At 39.0% G+C, this 19,444-nt stretch overlaps 1 protein-coding gene across 1 annotated transcript in view; it reads right to left on the bottom strand.

Moving 5' to 3' along the window:
* Positions 1-19,444, bottom strand: part of clstn2 (calsyntenin 2) — a 91,579-nt gene that overhangs the window by 20,093 nt on the left and 52,042 nt on the right. Inside the window, exons 4-10 of the mRNA XM_034555391.1 lie at positions 13,603-13,798; positions 10,907-11,018; positions 10,591-10,687; positions 6,300-6,449; positions 3,221-3,406; positions 2,141-2,398; positions 260-381 (exon numbers count right to left, since the gene is read on the bottom strand). Coding sequence (XP_034411282.1) covers positions 260-381; positions 2,141-2,398; positions 3,221-3,406; positions 6,300-6,449; positions 10,591-10,687; positions 10,907-11,018; positions 13,603-13,798 — 1,121 coding nt within the window. The remainder of the gene's footprint in view (positions 1-259; positions 382-2,140; positions 2,399-3,220; positions 3,407-6,299; positions 6,450-10,590; positions 10,688-10,906; positions 11,019-13,602; positions 13,799-19,444) is intronic.

Here is a 19,444-nt window from a genome sequence, read left to right as displayed (position 1 = left end):
ACTGCAAATTAGTTCAACAACATGTGTGTGTGTGTGTGTGTGTGTGTGTGTGTGTACATAAGATAAAAGTGTCTTCTACCCTCTCATCTCCGTTAGCGAGGCGAAGTAAGTGATGGAGGGCCTCCGGTAATTAGAATGGAGAGTCTCTCCTTTCACTACACAAATAATGATAGCCCTTCACCTGCTGCAGAAAATCACCCTGAATCTACGCTCGCACTCAAATAGGACACAAACAAGCTCACGCAAACACACTTCTCACCTGCTCCAGTTTCCAGTGGAACTCGGCAGGTCTGAAAGTGTCAACCTGAGTGAAATCTCTTCTGAGCAGGAACACCAGGCGGCAGTTGTGGACATACAGCGAGTAATGGTGGCGGTTCATTTCTGCAATGGTAGGATCACAAACATGGATGGTCACCCAAAGACTGAAGCATCTGCTCCTTGGATTTTCTTATTGATTTCTTTCTGTAGCCATTAAAAATCCAGCACAGCTGTGTGAAAGCCTAAACTCTTTTCCGCTACCTCAGATGGGCTCTCTCCAACACAACACAGCTGTCAGCATGACCGAAAGTGGGGTAACAGAGTGCATGCTGCTGTTATGTCTGGTTTTTGATTACCGACTGGTGTCTGTGTAAGATGGCAATAAAAGGTGAGTCCCACTTGCTCTACTTTTTTAAATAAATCAGCATGAGGTAGGATGAGATGTAAAGTGTGCAACACTTTAAATCCAATTTTGCAGAAACAGATGTTTGTCATTAGCGACCCGCATAGCAGTTCAAAACAATGTCAAAGCAATATTGTGAACATGTAGGATCATTCAGTTTGTAATAATAAAGGTAATAAAAAGCCTTCACCATTTTCTTTAAGCAATTCTAAGATGTGAAAATTGTGTTTACATTTATTTCTTTTACCATTACACTTCAGGTTGGGTGATCATTTTAACATTATCATTTATTGTCTCGGCAGTACTTATATTTCTGCTAAACTCTGTCACAGTGTGAACTCTTGAATGCAAATATAAAAAAAAGAAGGGATGATGGATTTAGAATAAGGAATGTCAGTATAAATAAATTTGGTATATAACTGACACGTCGCTATCAAGATGTAAAGCTTTAAATTTGAGATGAGCAAAGCCCTTTTAGCACTTTAGAACACATCCTTTATCATATTGTGCAAAACAAAATATGCTTCCATAAGCTAGTATCAACCTATTTCAAGCAATTATATCATGACATCCATCCATCAATAAATGGGCAACTCTAAGTAACAAGGGAGATGTGTGGAGCCTCAGACCTCTGTAGCTGTGAGCCCCCACCCCCCCTCTCTTCCACTTTGTATTGCTCCAATAAAATTACTCTTGTAACTGTACACCGCTCAAATATTCTGTTTTCACTGGGGAACACTCACAGTACAGAAGCTAAAGACACTGTAACTTCTGTTTCACTGGCACTTTAATAATCATCATCTTAGTTATTTTTTCTCCATCTCCCATCTTTGATGTCACCAGGCTCAGCCAGACGAATGACAGGATGAAATACATGAGCATTTTTACACACAGTATTGGTGATCCTCCCACCGAGCCTTCTGGTACCGTTCATATCCGTAAGCCAAAAAGTTGCAATGAAAAAAATGGTTTTCTAAGATTCTGATGGTTTAACACAAACCACTCTGCAGTTTTGTATTTCAAGATCAAACCACACATTTCGGAAGCTAATCAGCCATCTGTGAGACTATTGTGAAAGCATGCAATGAGCAGATGGCTTGCTTAATTCCACAGTTCAGGCAGCTCAGTTTAGAAATGCAGTGGGGAAAAAGTTTAAAATTTCAAAGACACTTGCCATTGTGGGCTTTAGTCTTAGCTTATTTGTCTTTTTATTTTGTTGAGCATCTTATGTTCATAGTTTGTTCCTAATGCTGAGGACACTAGGAAATCAAAATGTAACATGTATCAGTCAAAGGGACGTAAGAATCAAGTACTTTCCAGTTCTCCTAAAGCTGAGCACAGAGGTCTTTAAAAATAGGACAATTCATGTAAACTCAATGACAATTTGTTATACAAGTTGGTCAAATGTTCCCTCTCTATCATGTTCGAGGATGTAAATATACTTCTTAAGATTGAGCATGTGATACATTATTTCCTCACCAGTCTTGTCAGAGTTACACAGTAAGGTTTCCTTCTCAGCTCTGAGTCCTGGACTGGGCCCGTGTTTCATCCATGTTGCTATGGTGAATTGGTCTGTCAGGTTTTGGGGCACCACGTGATCTGGAACATTAGCAGCCTGATGTCCGTCGAATCTGTAGATGAGGTCGCTGTCGCGGCTACTGTCAGTCAGCAGAGATGCCGTCCAGTTTGTGGAAGGGCCAGGGGCAGGAAGGAGGTCAGTGCTGCCTGATGCTGCACCTGGATGTGTCAATCACATGATACAACACTGTCAAGGTGCCTGCACAGAGTAGCAACCTGGAAGGAAACTGGTTCTCCAGAGATTTATTTTACCAGAAGTCAGCATACATAAGTTCTAATGTTGTCAGAATGAATGTTTAGAAAAGGTGAATATATCTGTTGTAATCTGATTTTACTGGCTATTTGTTGTGGCTCATGTCACACAACATGGTTACTAACTGAAACTACTTAAAGTAAGACTACTTTTGCCACCATGTACCATGTACTCAATCAAAATATGATTCTTGGTGGCCGTAAACTTTATCCCCCTCACTCATATCAAAAGTTATTTCATTCTAAATGAATACTGAATACTGATGAGGTGTTAAGAATTGGTTAAAAGGAGGAAATGTTCAAAGAAAATCTTAAATTACTTCAGGAAAGAAATAATCATTCTAATTTAACAGGAATATTCAGTTTGTACAGTGTATTACACAGTGTTGTATACTACAGTGAAAACCCCATGGGAAGCAATGGTCACAGTTTGGGATGACGTTTGGGAATATAATTTAAAATAAAACAATTATTTAAAATTAGTCTCGAGGCTTGAAATGGCACACCAGAGAAAAATTATTTGACATATTTAGAAACTGCTGAGGCTAAGATGTCAAGAGTTAATTTCTTCTCTGAATATACTTTTTCCTTGTCTGTCATTATTATTACTACCCTTTGCTTTCTCAAAGTCCCAGAGTCTTAAATAGTACCTCACTATTGCATTGAACTTCTCCTTCTTAAAACAATGCCTTTCCTCTCTTCTTCGTCTTCTTCTTTCTCTCTACTTACCACAGAGTTTTTGCAGAGACTTCTCAGAGTATGTTTCCCGATCACAGCCCTTCCCGATGTGATTGGTCTGAAGCTCTAACATCGCCTTCACGCTAGACAGAGGACCTCCACACGTCTCTATGTGCATCTTGGGAAACAGCTGCCTGCTTCCAGTCCCTGGCTCATAGTCCACCCGCTTGTTCCAACCTTTAGGGATCAAAATGTGTTTGTTTTTTATGGACTAAGTATTTAATTTAGTTATGTCAGTAGTGTTAAATGTTACAAGCACAGGTTATCTGGTATCACACAGGAAACAATGGTTAAAGGAAATCTAGAAGAAGAAATACATTAAACATTGAGCCATTGTTAATATATGTGAAATGATACCTGAAGGCTATATCAGTCTCACCCCTCAAGATTTAGAGAGCTAGTCTGAGATCTCATGTTCCTTTTAGTTTATAAAGAATATTTGACTGAAACTGATTAGTACTAATTTGATTGTGCAGACACACTGGGATATTTAAGCATCAGCTCCTTGTTGGTTGTGGTTTCATTGTGGCGTGACAACACAGTTTACTATTTCTACCCATTATGAGAAATCTGTTTAACCTGTCTTTCGCAAATGTACACCAAACTTTGTAATCAACCTCACTTACGTATTTCAAGAAACAGTAGTCACTCGCTATTTAATGGTGGGAAGGGCAACCTGTATCTATGTTCCGTCTTCAGACAGTTTTAAGCTTTTGCTTTCTCTAAAACAACTACAGGCTCACCACTAACCTTTCACTTTGTGTTACAATAAATTAAATGTTTCATTGTTAGGCTACATGTGTTAAGTATAAGCCTCATATTGTAACTGTCATAATACTGTATATGTACTTGCATTTCAAGTGTTAAACATATCTATTTTAGCATATTTATATCTTTAAACACTGTTTACTGTGGATCCACATACATATTGTTGCTAACATTGCTGTCTTTTCAGTTGTTACAGCTGTCCACGGACATGTATGAAATAATGTGTATGTTTTTCTGTAGTTGTTTCATAATAAGCATGTGGGTCTTGAATGGAGGACAGCTATCCACAAAGACTGGAGATGTTCTGAGTGATGCCTTGCCCTGTGTCCAGTCAAAGGGAGACTGCAAGGCCAGTAACATGGCAGGCCTGGTAGAAAGAGGTGCTGGCCTCCTTGTAACTGTCAGTCTTGTTGCCAGGTCCTATACTTTCATTCCCTTTGAATCGCGTTAGTGAAAGGAATTCACACGAATGATTGTGTTCAGGAATATGTGTTTGTGTGTGTAGGTGGACACCTGGACACTCTTTCAAAGCCTACAGACTATGATATCATGTCTCCTGAGACAAAAAGAGAAAAAGACTGCCATCAGGTAGGCGAAAAGGAGTGAGAGGTGAGGTGGAGCAAGACGTATTTAGCCTCTGTTTATGCCGGAGAGCCTTCTTCAAAAAAAGAGCCGCAAAATAACTGCTGACCTTTAAACACAGACAATATATCAGGTTTTGTACAAAATACTTGATGTTTTATCCAAGGCATTGAGCTGCTGAGGGTTAATGGTTTTACAACAGGATTATACAGTACTGCCTTTTTATGAACCAAATCACAAAGGATCATGCAACATTAATGAGGATGTTAGCAGGGTAAGATAGCAAGTGTTCCTTTGTGATTCTAAAGCTCAGTGTCGATAGCCCCGTCGTACCATCTGGGTCTGCACATTTACTTCGTATTCTTATATTCTTTCTTTGTTAGGCCTACTGGGCCAAAACTAGTGGCTCCTCAGAGCTCTGCTGTCCATGAAGATGACATTTACTTCAAGTTGAATGTCATTTCTAACGTGCTCAACACTCAACCCCCTCTGTGATGTGCACTGACATTTCCCTCAATGAGTGTCCCTAAAGCCTAAACAACTGGCATTCACATCATTTTCAGTAAATGCTCTCTTTGCACAAATGGATCTTTTCTGTAACAATAGGCTTGGTCAGATGTAATTGTTCCTTCTGAATTATGTTGTCTTGTCATAACACAACATTATATGATTCCAATAGGCATGCAGCGATAGCATCCTTTACTCAACATCCTTTACTCAACCATCATGTACAATTATACCATGACTATGGGAAATATAGTATTTTAGTCTGACCTACTCTGAACGAAAGATGTTCAAAATGTTATTAAAATGGATGCAATGTGTACACAACTTCATGGTTAGAGCAATCGTCTATATATTATATATATATATATGAACTATTGAACCACATCTCTGTTTTGAGTCTGGCTGGGAACATTTGTCTTCTTCTTTTCTTGTCTTTAATAATACCTTTAATATACCCTCCACATGGTCTCATGTAGAATTTGCAAATAACTATTTTGTTCATGACTAAACAAGAGTTGTTTGTATGATCCCTGGCTCAGTTGCTCTTGGAGCTTTATAATAATATAATGGGAATGAATGAAACTGTTTAGGGGATTTGGTTGTGGTTTTAAACAGCACTACTTACTCTGTTGTTTAAGAAACATGCTTTTATTTAATGAAGCACAGCTATGCAGTAGATTGGGGTTTTCTAACTGAAGAATGTAAAAAATAACCATCACCTCTGTCCTTCACTATAAGTTTATTTCTCTCTTTCATCCCCTGAGTTGCCTGTTTATTCAACTCTTTGTTGATCTCTTTCTACCTTCTTTCCCCCCTCTTATCTCTCTCTGTCTCCCTCTTTCATTCATGTGTGAGCTTGACTCCTGAGATGCTGTCAGTGCTGACAGGTGAAGCAGCAGGGGAGATGGGCTGGCTCGAATGCCAAGCTGCTAGCATGTTTAAGAAGGGAAAAAAATCACACACTCCAAGTCAACTTTCCCTCTGGAGGTTTATGTTCAGGTCTTCTGATTTCCTCGAGAGATGTTCATTCTAAAATAAGATAGAATTCCCTCGAGGGAAAGGATATGCTAAAATACTGCACCGTCTGCTTCAATATTCATAGTATTGCTTTACATTTAAGTTTCTTTAAACATTATATCAGTGCACTTTATACCAGCAAAGTAAGTACATTTATGTCAGTTATTACAAGTTAAATTATTTATTTATCTCTGACCTTGCCATCCAGGTTTGCAGACAGGCTTGACATCAATATGCACAGCCACATCCTCCTTTGCTCTCTTCTGACCACAGTCGAAGGCCGTCACCATAATCTGGTAGCTCTGCTGCTTGTCATAGCTCAGCCGCTCTGTGTTTCGGATGTTTCCTAAAGCACACAAATACAAAGAGGAAATATAATTCACTGTTAGATGGAACAATAATTATGCTTATTCGACAATAATAAAGCAAGAAACTCCTCCCATTGAGCAGTATTTGAAAAGAAGTGCTCATTAAAAATGTGTTGTATTTATTGAAGCCTTTTACTGGAAACTCAAGGTCCAGTAATTTTGGATTGCATTTTGAAAATCTGAGCCTTTCTGTAAACAGTCAATGTAAAATTACAATGATGATCTGAGGGACAGGGGAGGGAAGGCTGAAGGACTTCTGGTGAACTTGCATAGTTTCATCGGAGTTTGCTCTGAAACCAATGCAGTGGCACCGTCAACAAGCAATAAGAATAACTATCCAATCTTCTCTCATGCTGTCGGGTTTACTTACTTAGGTCATTTAGAACATCAGTATTACATTGGGACTGTATAAAAAACAGTTGAAACACATGCACAGTAACTTTAACTAGCATACAGTAATGTTATTATATCACTGAAAGTAACTTATGTAGTCGTATAAGTAAATTGTTACAATGAATATCGTCACTGTGAGCAATATAGAGCATCATAACGGCTTCTTATTGAGAATTACTGAGGATGGACTACAACGTATCCTACATGCATCAATATATACTGTATATCTCAAAGTGAATGCTTGATGGTCGCATGTGTCACCAAAACCATGTGTTTACTTTGTGCAGAACTTTATTTGTTACCTAGTAAGGCCTGTTGCTCGTGAACTAGTTGTTTTGGGATCACACAAAGATATTGTGAAAGCCAAACTCTTATCCACATCGAGAACCCGAAGGGTTGCAGGGATGGTGACATCATATTACCAGAGCACTGATTGCTGTAGTTCCTGTTGTTGTTTACATATTTCAAAGAGCATGCTCGAGCATGTTAGCTCTGCAGTATAAGCTACTATGGGCATGTGAGCTCGTTTTACGTGACCAGTTGAATAACATTTTTAATATAAGGTACGTTCCATTATCCAAACCGCTTATCCTTTTTAGGGGTGCGGGGCGCTGCAGCCAATCCCAGCTGACATTGGGTGAAGGCAGGGTTCACCCTGGACAGGTCACAAGTCTATCGCAGGGCACATATAGAGACAGACAACCATTCACGCTCAGATTCACACCTACGGGCAATTTAGAGTCCAATTAACCTGAGTTGCATATCTTTGGACTGTGGGAGGAAGCCGGAGAACCCGTAGGGATCCCACGCTGACACGGGGAGAACATGCAAACTCCACACAGAAGGACTGCCCAGACCGGGATCCTCTTGCTGTGAGGCGATAGTGCTAGCTAATCTTGTTTCCTGAGAGTGGCCCCAGGTGAAGTGAGGACTACTTAACTGTAGCCACCAAGGATGGGTTGGCTATTTGTCAGAAGTAGACAACACACACACACACACACACACACACACACACACACACACACACACACACACACACACACACACACACACTTAGAGAGAGAAAGAGGAGAAGAGAGACTCCTGTGTATTTCATTGATTACTTGACATTTTATATATTGGATGCCTTAAGCCCTAATAGCATGGGACCAGTATTACCAGGGATCTTCAGAGGTTTCCCCCTCGTCCCTTCTACATGTTTTGAGCAGCCCAGCCAGTGTGAAAAACATATTACGTGAATATTGATTCACTAGGGATTACACCCAAGGACAACTGCTACAGTATGTTTTACTGTTTACAACGCAGCAATGCAGTTCATCTCTTTAAACAGAGTGAGCTGCTGGTTGCAACTAATTCTTAAAGAACATCGCAGCAGAAAAAACACAATGCTAAATTGTTTTCCCCTTGATGATTAAACAAATAATTTATATGTGAGACAGATACAGATGTTCCTCAAGATAAACAGCAGGCTTCAAAGCAATGTCATGTTCTTAGTTTAGTCATTCTCAGTCCGTCTACGGACCTATGAGGAAAACTGAAGATGTTTTTGTTGTTTGCATCTGGAGGCTTGGCTGTCACTGTGGTTGCTGTTGCTAAGAGTGGAGCAGACAAGATGAAAAGAGAGCAATAGAGGGGAGGCCAGAGGAGAGGAGTTGCAGTGAGCAGTGATCAATTCAGAGCACAGCAGTACAGAAAAGAGAAGAGATGATTTTGAAATTTGAAATGTCAGAGGGAGAAAGGTGATGAGGTCAGAGTCAAACAAACATCTCCTACAGTGACTATTAAACCACAGCTGGAGTGAACAACAGTAACCGTTAAGATATGGGATTTCAACCACATGCCACATTGTCTACAGGTAAAATTATATTTCAATTTAAAAATACATTTTACTTCATTTGCAGGCTACTTCAATTGTCTTCCTCTCTGAGTGTATGGTGCCCACCTAGAATATGATGTTCTTAATCTCCTGACAGTTATTAAAGGGTCACCAATTATAGACATGAAGTTCAGTTTGTCACTAGGAGTACTACTCAACTTGTGAAAACAGTTGCATAATGACTTACGTGGCTCTGGGGGAGATTTCTAAAGTTTGAAAAATAACTGTGAATAATTTATCTTACTGTGAGACATCTCACTCATGGCACCAGAGAACACTGCACATCACAAAAAAGGTCAAACAGAAAGATATAAACAAAAATACTGGGTCAGCAGTACTCGCTATAGTCTTAACAAGGTATTCATTTAATTATGTTCCAAAAATATGAGCTTCTCCCCCTCCGTGTGGTAATGATGCAGAGTATGTGTGAGAATGAAAAAGCGTCCTGAATTGCACATGTGTCGACACACTAAAAGCAAAATAATTCGATGTTACCAATACAATCAACCCTGCATGTATTGTATGTATCTAAATCTAAATTTAAATTAGTGTATTCTATATGTAATCAAAACATAGCAAAGAGATGTTTAACTGGAGATCAATTTGCCTGAAGCCACTGTGCAAACAACCACATCTAAATTCTGGTTTGTTTTTCTAAACAAAGGCAGTTTTGCTGGTTTTCGCCATTCACAGTCTGTTTTAATTTAAATGGACTTGAATCAGAGATACACACTGCAGTACAGTCTATTTACTGCACTTCCCTCAATTACATTGCTCGATAAAGTGGGTCTAACCACTTCCCTGTGTGTTTGAGTTTTTCCCAAACAATATTATTGTACCTGGGAGAAGATGAAATCAAATGACTACTGTAAAATACAGTGAGAAAAATACCAGGAGACAAAATAATAAATATGACCCTGAGAGAGAAAGAAAGAAAATGTTAAGAAATAATAAAGATGTGTACTTCTGTCTGATCTATTGGTAGAATTCAACACAAATACACACACACACACAAAGCCCTCCAGTCTCTCGTCAGTCTAGATTACGCTGCACTCAGATCAGCGCAGCGTGAATATGGAAGCTGAGCGAGGAGGCAGCGCAAATCCAAAAGCTGGAATTTTAGAGGCAGATGTGCTCAGAATAGCTGAGAAATAAAGCACTCTCCCCCAGTAGACGAGGACCGGTGTAAAGCCACAAACAAACAAAATAAAATAAAACATAAAAGAAGAAGCTGTCAAAGTGAGTAACTTTTGAGCTACAAATTGCACTGATGACAAAGCAACTTCCAGGATCACAACATTATTGCAATAAAAAGAGGAAACAAACATTGCCTTCAAATCTTTCTTGATATTATTCTTTTCTTTACACAAAGTTGGCCTATTTATTGTTTGCACCACGGTTAATCTCCAGATTCAGTCGTCTCAGCATTGGTCATGTCTACTATCTTTAGTAGAGACTCGTTCATACAAGGTTCAGATGACTGACACATGTGTTTACCTTAACCGAGACATTTCCCATGCTGTTTGTGCTGTTTTAACAAACAAGTAAATGATTTGTAAAATATGTATGTGCGTGTGGGTGTGTGTGTGTGTGTGTATGTGTAGGTGTGTGCGTGTGTGTGTGTGTGAGCGTCACAGAATTAGTGGCCCTTCAATGTACTTGAATTTTATAAAAACTTCTCAAGAATAAAGCCTCCGGGCACGCCAACTGAATCTCGCTGTGCGCTATCCTAGTTTCTCCTCTCCCTATGACACACACTTCATGCCTAATCACATCATTTATAACTACAGTCCAGTCTCTCCTTCAGTCAAGCCAGATTCAAACACACATAAATGCACACACACACTTACCATTGCGGTCTATTGCAAATGGCGTCCCTGCAGTGGCAATCTCATAGTTGCAGATCTGGCTGTACTGTGGTGAACAGTCTTGGTCCCAAGCTTCCACCTGCAAATTATAACAGTAAGTTTCCTCCCAGTTCTTGACCAACACTAAAAAGACTATAAACAATCCCACATTTTCAATAAAAAAATTTTTTGGTGTCATTATTAATCCTTCTTAAACTGCACAAGGATATGTCAGGGTGATTGTAACAATAAAACAAAGATGCAAAATGTAACAGAGCTAACTAAATAATACTCACTTTAATATATAATATCTAAATACCTGCAAAATGCTGTCGTAGATTTTGCCCTCTGTTACCGATGCCTTGTAAAGTGGCTCCCGAAACACGGGGCAGAACTCATTGACATCATCCACCTGGATGTGAACCACGGCCCTGAGTGGAGGAAAGAATGAAAGAAAGAGGGAGCAGAGAGGGAGGGAGCACAGTAGGAAGGATGCAAAGAAAGTGGAGTGGTAATGATTGATGGAGAAAAGGGAAAGAAAGGACAGAGGAAAGAAGAGATGGACCGAGGATGGGAGAGTGGAGAGAAGGAAAAATCTCTTTCAGACATTAGATCATTAAATTTAATTAAGAAAGTATTTAACTGTTTATCTTAAGAACAGTGGTTAGTTGAAGGCAGAAGAGTGTGAGAGGAAAACAGTTCCTATGCTTGTAGGGAAAATAGATTCTTCCTGTAAAACATAATTGAAAAGAGAGTCATTAAAAGGTATTTTGCATGAGGTCTTGTTTATTGGTATCTCTTTGTGAAATGAGGTCCAATTATCATCTACTGTCAATCAAACTTCAATCAAACTCTTGACAGGCTTGTCTACTGACAGAAGCTCATCTACAGCATATCCTGCAAAGCCATTTTGTTTTTCAAGGTATTAGTTGGTACTACTTCACCATCTCCTTCCCTAGTCTGATGCAAACATTCTCATCTGCGAGAAGAAACTGATATTATTAACTATACACTCTGATAACATTTGTGCACTTAAGTATATAAATGGAGCAATAATTCAGATTATATGATAACATTTTCTCTCCTGATGACCTTCGCTGACAACAACTCGCGCTGTTGTAAAGGAGCACATCTGGCTAGTTAATGACATTAGCTTAATGAGGCCTATTTAGAATGTCATGCTGTGGTAATGTCAAACTCTTACACACGTACACTTCTTGTCATTCATCATACTAGTGAAATTCATCACAGATCCCTGAGCTGATAAATGTATCTGTCTCTCATCTTCCTTTTAGTACCAAGCCTGTAGCAGCCTATTTTCGAAACTCCTTGCCTCTGACTGAAAGACCAGAGGGTTTGATTTGCTGCTGTCCATGCCATCATGCCTGTCTGTCAATCTCATTCACATGGCACTGTCGCACACACACATACAGACACACTTAATATTGATGGGCCATTAGGGGGACATATCCTGAGAGCAGAACTGCAAGTTTCAGCTGCCACTGCTGCAGTACTGAGAGGCCTTGGGGCAAAGAGAAGGGAAAAAAAGGAAATAAGAGAACTTAGAAAAAGCAGACACTATCTAATTGCAGATTTAAGATATTTTTCCTCACTATTTGGAGATGTTTGTGTAAAATATAAAAGTTATTTTTCTAACTTCAAAATTGTTGTAATCTTTGCCCAAGATGACACATTCAAGAATCATCATTTCCAATGCACACTCAGTCCTCTCTAAAGCAGCTTCCTAAAACCACAGGTGAACAAATCACTTTTGACAACTTTGTGACGACCCCTCCCGTCCACTAGGAGCCTGGGTCCTGTTTGCTCTGTGTTGTGTCTTACAGGCTGATCGTCAGCTGATGAGCCACACCTGAGCCTGGAGGCTGCTCTAAAGAGGCAACGCCTGAAGATAGAGGGGTCGCTCCCTTGACTGGCTGGCTGCTCGCCTGTGGTCGACACTGCAGATTATTTATTTTGTTTGCTTGAGTTAGTTGTGTTATTCTTTAAATAAATGTCTATTTACAACTTTTAACCCCTCTGGTCTCCCATCCATGTTGCATGTTGAGGCGGGTTGTGACAACACATTCAGATTTATTTGAGTAAAGCTTGAAAATTGAGCATCATATCACTTTTTTGTACATTTGATTTTTCAACCATTTAAATATGAATTTGTATAAAGCAGGTAGAAAATACATCAGTAACATCCGTATAATGCAGTCTACAATATTATTGGTGAGGCTCAACTTGTGAAACTTGAGAAACTTCGTATGTTGTCAGAAATGATTTCTAAATATGAGTAATTTATGCAGCTGCCTTTTGAGATAATATTTTTTTGTATGTCATCTTTCTGTTAGTTTGTCCGCCCACTTTAAGTCAGAATTATTCCGACAACCAAACAAGTGAATCATGCAAAGATAAATAATAATTATCAGTGTTTGACAGCTTTAATACAGGGTCTGACAATTACCATTTTCATACCAGAATGTTTAGGCAGCATAAAGAAAGTTAAAGCAGATACAAACATTTCAAATAGTCGATGGGTGAAGTGTTAATAAGGTCACAACGTATAAAGCTGTTAAATTAACACTTTTCTTACATTGTTTTAGCACAAATTAACATTTTAACACAGATGAACAAATAATTTGTTGGAAGGCAAGTGTATTAGATTGTTATTTTGTAAATTCCACCAATACAATTACAATAAATATGTTTTGTCTGTTAAATTGTTTCTTGTTGGAAAGAAATAATTGAATTATATAATTAGTTAGCATGAGTGTCGAGCTCACACCGTCTTCTATACATAATGTGGACAGACCGTATAGTTTTATTCACATGTGGACACAAATAGATAGAATAACATCTAAGTTGCATAACATGAAGTTAGCTCTGTCACTCCCAGTAAACCGGGACAGAATGCAGAAAGCCATTGTTTGGTCAGAAAAACACACAGATCTGTCTTTTTGACAGCTAAACTAAATACACCCACAAGACATGAACAAATACTGATTGACTCACTTGTGGGATTTCTTCCAGTCGGCCCCGCTGGGTCCGGCCCCACAGTCGTAGGCCTGGATTATGAAGGTGTACTCTTTCTGGCTCTCACAGTCCACGGGGCTGCTGGCCCGGAGGACTCCCTCTCCTGATGTGCGGTTCAACACCACTGCCTCAAATGGAGCATCCTGACCATAGATCTTAAAGGCACAAATCGCCCCTAAAAAGACATGGAAAGATGCATCGATTATGGGATGTTTTATTTTACAGTAGCAGAGATAACACCGTTGTTTTAGTGCTGCACAGACAGTCTAATATGGAGGCAGTCAGCGCAACAACAATCACACTGGGTGAGAGACTCCCTTAATTTTCAGATTTAACTGCTTGAACATTTTAAATAACTGGACTAATCTGAAATAATAATTAATTCATTTATTTCATGACATTGCTGTTGTGGCATTATAAACATTATAAACTGAAATGTCTCTGACACAATCTGAATAAACTTAACCGAGACAACATCCATAAGTCACTAAGTGGTAAGACTCACAATTTACCGTGTGACAAACTCAAGTTCAGGACTTGGGGTTACGCTTGACACTTAGACCGTAAAGACTGAGTCTACCATGTTTTATGACCTGTCTGCGCTTTGTTTCAGCCACATTCCTGAAGACATAGAGGACACATACAATCTTAATAAAAGAGACTATTACTTCATATGCTAATCTCACTCATCCATTTATTAATGTGTCTATCTCTGTTGTGTAATTGTTTCATTCATTCTGTCTTTAATTGATCAGGTTTTATTCAGTGACTTGTATCAACTGTTTGGTATTTAGTTGCAGCTGAGATTGGACACATTTCCAATATGGAAGAATTAAAGTCTATGTGAATAACTAGTATTCATTCGGTGAAATAAGTGAGAGATTTGTCGTCTCCCCAAACTCATCCAAGACTGCACTGATCTTTCCATATTCAAATCGCAAATCAAAACCCACCTGTTCAGAACTGGTTTTAATGTGTGACTGTTTGTTTTTGTTTTCTTATCAGGGTCCGAGCGACTCAAAAGTCCCTATTTATTTGTTTTATTTGTTTTACCTGTATTTTAGCTATTCTTATTTATTTATTTTTAGCTTTTAGGATGTTTTAATTATGTGAAGGGTCTTTGAGTATTATGAAAAGCGCTATATAAATTAAATGCATTATTATTATTATTATTATTATTATTATTATTATTAAGTGTTTTTTCTCTTCCTGTCATAAAACTGCTCCCCTTTTTTTCAAGGAGATACAGCAAGAAGACGTCGGCCTCTACTTCTCTCTTCCACTCGACTCTGGACGTTGACAAAACTGTGCTCCAGCTGCATAAATTATCTAACTAAATAACTAAATTCAGTCAATGATATGAGTCACTGATTCTAGCTGGTCACATGTAATCCTTACATTTAGGTGTGGTTCATCGTTATTCATTGTACTGTTCATAATATTCTTCATTCATTAATTTTGTTTATTTTATAGTTCATGCATTTATTTTCTGTTTAGTAGTTTAGTTATATAATTTATGCAGCTGGAGCACAGCTCTCAAACCCGTTGCTACCAGATAATTGAAGTTCAATGGAACTATGGGCCGCAAGCTAAAGAATACACAATGCTGACATTTTCTTTCCAGCATGGGTATCACTTAACATTTTTGTCCAAGTCTCATTTCTGTACTCAGTGATCTTTGTCAGCATGAGCTGCTCACAGAGAAACACAGTACATAGCTCTGGGTTATAGTGAGAGGAAACACATTTCTGATATGTGTCAAACTGTGCCAGCTCAACAAAAGATTACATTTGTCGTATTATACGCACTGAATGAATTGTGTCTGCCTAACATTTGTGTGTGTTTCTGTGTGTAGATCATGGTTGTGGGTCTTGAGTCATCTGTGGAATTCATTCCCTGCACAAGTGTTCATTTCAGCGATTTAGAAAATGTCCTTGCTCAGGGAACAAAAAGCTGCAGCGCTCTGACCCTGCTGGCTGATATTTCTCAGAACTTAGTGGGAAACAGCGGCGACAAAAAGCTTCCTGGATAAGGGAATTCTCCTCAAACCCCAGTGACAAACACAAAGACAAAGTTCCCTCTTAGCACAGGCTTCTTTTCACTTCTGTCCCCCCTTGTCTTAATATCTCACCGTCATGTGCAAAGTCTTTTATTTTCTCGCTCTGACTTCCTTTTAACCTTATTCAACTTTTCACAGTTAAATGATGATGCCACCAAGCAGAGTGACAAACTGAGCAAATTTGGGCTTAGATGGGACCAAAGCGAGATCAATCTGGTTTGAACACCAGTGATTATAATATACTGCTGCAGCCTATATACATACACTTTGACTTAGTGTTGGGGAGCAGGAAAAGGTTCTCCCACTTAACAGTTTGGAGATGGATGCAAATTCCATTTTCTGGATTACATTTTAGAGGAAAACGTAACATGTCATGGAGTGGAGGAAGGATGGAGAGAGCAAACGAAGAGGATGGAGAGAGAGAGATGAGGAGGACGAATATGATGTGCCAATGTATATGTAAATAGAAATGAAAGAAATTTCAGATGGATTCAAACTGTGTCAGCAAATATGCACTTTACGCACACACATGCACACTTTCTTTCCTGCCACGTAGTTTGCTTCTCACCAGCTCCAACCAGAGGGAACACTGTAATGTCACCCTGTTGTGGTGTATGGATGAAATGAAGTCTAATCTTTTGGCCGATACGTCACAAGGGAAAGGGGTCGCTTCTCAAAGTAAGCATCGTAGATGTTTGCTTTGGGGAGTTGGCCTGTTGCATTGGCAGATTGAGAGCAAAGTGGAAGAGTCAGCAAAAAAACATTTGATAATAACATTACTCTAAAATAGATGGTACTCCATACAAAGCTTGAGCGGCATAAACTAGATTGACAGAAAATGTCAAGCTGTCAGGGAACATGTATAAATTGCCAATATAATGGCAAAGGACAAGATGAAAGCTGCTAATGAGAAAATGATACTCCACAACTAACACATTGTCACACGGAGCCAAAACTAATTGATCTATTCCTACCGGAAGAAACAAACCACAAGATTTACAAATGCACACAGAACAATTTACAAATATGTTTGATTTACAAATGCACACAGAGAGATTTACAAATAAATTAGACTCACAAATGCACGCAGAACGACGTGTCTGTGTTTATTTATTTGTCAATCGCACTGCATTTGTTTGTGGATTCTTCACGTGTGTGTGGATTTATGAGACTCCCCTGCCGTGGCTAGATCCGCAAATGCGTTTTTTCAACATAGACCTAGCTGTAGCCAATCAGATGTCGGAAGAAGGATTTATTTGGATTTATTTGTAAATCCTTCTGTGTGCATTTGTAAATCAAACATATTTGTAAATTGTTCTGTGCGCATTTGTAAATCTTGTGTTTGCATTTGTAAGTCTCTCTGTGTGCATTTGCAATTATTGAGACTGATCTGACCCCATATATATAGTGCAAGTCCAATTGGCTGAATCAGCACGTTGTGTGTTTGTAATTTGAGTCAACAGCTAAATGTGTCAAATAAAGCAAAACTGATAATAAAATCAATAACGTTACACCTTTAGGATTAAAACAAAGAAAAAAGAATGAGGACTGATTGTTGTTCCCAATATATAATGCATCAGATGCATTTTTCTAAAAAACATTATACAAACACATTGTTGGTTGTGGTGGCGTGTGTATTTAAAGATGTGTACAATATTGTTCATAGCATTTAATTACATGTAAACAACTTGAGTAAGAAGAAACCAACTTTCAACATGTAAATAATTTGATAAAAAAATAACCATCATCGCTGAGCCCTGAAGTGTTTTTTTCTGTTTTTTGATTCTGGAAATAAAAAAACGTCAACTAACTACAAAGAAAAGGCTCAAATTAAATATGAATAGAAAAATAAAACCTAGGTTTAGAAGATGAAAACCTATTTTAAGTGACTTCACAACACAGCAGGAAAATCACAGTTGTGTTCTAAAAACATTAACGAGAGCTCTCCTCAATTAACCTCCTCAGTACGCAAGCGTGCACAATCCGATACTTTGTTAAGATTATTCTTCAGACCTGTTCTACTGATCTCCCGATGCAAAACAGCCCACACTAACTACACCAACATGCTCATTATAATGCAACAAGACCAAGTTTACAGTATAAAAAGACAAACTGGGGTCAGGACCTTTGATTTAAAATGCTGTCTTCATCTGGAGGTTTTGGGCGATTCACACTATGATGCCATGGTAACAATTGTGTAAAATAGACAGGCTACTTAATTCCTTTTGGTTAAAGGAGAGGTGCAATTGTGTCTCATCAGCATGAAAATGAAAGAATATGTCATGCTGTCCAATAATGTGACCCACGGGTAACATGAGTGGAAAGAAATTAGGGCAAGGAATAACACCTTGAGTTTATATCTGGAGTAAAGAGCAAATACTTCACTAATTAGTGTGCTACAACAGTAGACCTCTTCAGATTTGTAGCACCTACCATTTGACGTATCGCCTTGCATCATGATTTGGATTTTGACCTGCACAACGACATTTAAGGAGGGACTCTCTAAAGTACAGAAATCCTCCAGTGAGCCCTCTTTCTCAGTCAAACCTCAACAGAGAAAGAGGAAATTCAATCATGTTAATTCCTCTTCTTAATCAAATACTGTCGTGACTCCATCTGTCTGTGCCCATATGTCTGTCTCTGTGTAGAGCATTAGACATAAAAGCTTCAGTATCAGATTTGACCGTATACGTGTGTGTGTGTGTGTGTGTGTGTATGTGTGTGTGTGTGTGTGTGTGTGTGTGTGTGTGTGAGGGGAACTGTAAGACCTTGATTAAAGTGAGTTTCTAAGCAGACAGAGTATCAGGCGGTTGATTCCTTAACTCTCCTGCTCTCAGTACTGAGATCACACTCACCCGTGTTCCTCTTGTTTAATTAATCACTGGATTACACTTCATCTCACTGACACTCAGATACACCCGAACCACACATGCATACACATACATTATTATTGAGTTCATACACTAATAAATGAATTCCATGCAAAACACATACTGAACATTATGCACCTGAGCTCCAAAAATACACACAATGGATAAAAATGAGGGCTTCATTATAGTATTTCAGATATGAATTACATTTTATTGCTTTGTTTTTGCTGTGTTTTGTCATGGTAGGAGTTAAAAACCACAATTCTATCTATCAGGTCACCAGCAGTATATTGAACATATTAGTAAATTAGTCTTTTTTTAAACTTATATTTTGTATATATTGTGGCATCACAAGGGGACAGGTAGTGGAGGGGCGCTACATTCCCACTCATGAGCAGCGGCCACACCACAAAATGGCCGCCGTTGACGACATCTCCCAGACTGCCTCATCAGTCAGCCAGCTGCAGGTGCTTAAGGCACCTAATTGAGGCAGGGCTGGGGAGCCTCATAAAAGGCAGAGGGGAGCACACCTGGAGAGGAGGAGCTGAACAAGCAGTATGGAAAGGACAGCCATGAGGAGGAAAAGAATAAAGAGGACTATGAAGGAGGTCCTTGTAACCTCGACGTTACTGTTAAGTTGTTTTGTTTGTTTAAGGAACCACTTTCTCCTCTGGGATGCTTTATGTTTATTGATGGACTTTTTTTTGATTTAAAGAAATTACCTGAGTTGCCCGTGGCATGGAACAATAAACCTCCCCGTTCATTTTAAACCTTCTGATTGTGCCTGTTTTTCAGCTCTCTTGCACTGCCCCACCCTAGCTCGCCCTAGGGACAGCCCGTGGCACTACAATATATTAAGAAATCTGCAGTCCAAAATGTCACCAGATCGTTG

The sequence above is a fragment of the Cyclopterus lumpus genome, chromosome 17 (assembly GCF_009769545.1).
Source record: "Cyclopterus lumpus isolate fCycLum1 chromosome 17, fCycLum1.pri, whole genome shotgun sequence".
Taxonomy (NCBI): domain Eukaryota; kingdom Metazoa; phylum Chordata; class Actinopteri; order Perciformes; family Cyclopteridae; genus Cyclopterus; species Cyclopterus lumpus.
This window is presented reverse-complemented; position numbering and strand designations above follow the sequence as displayed.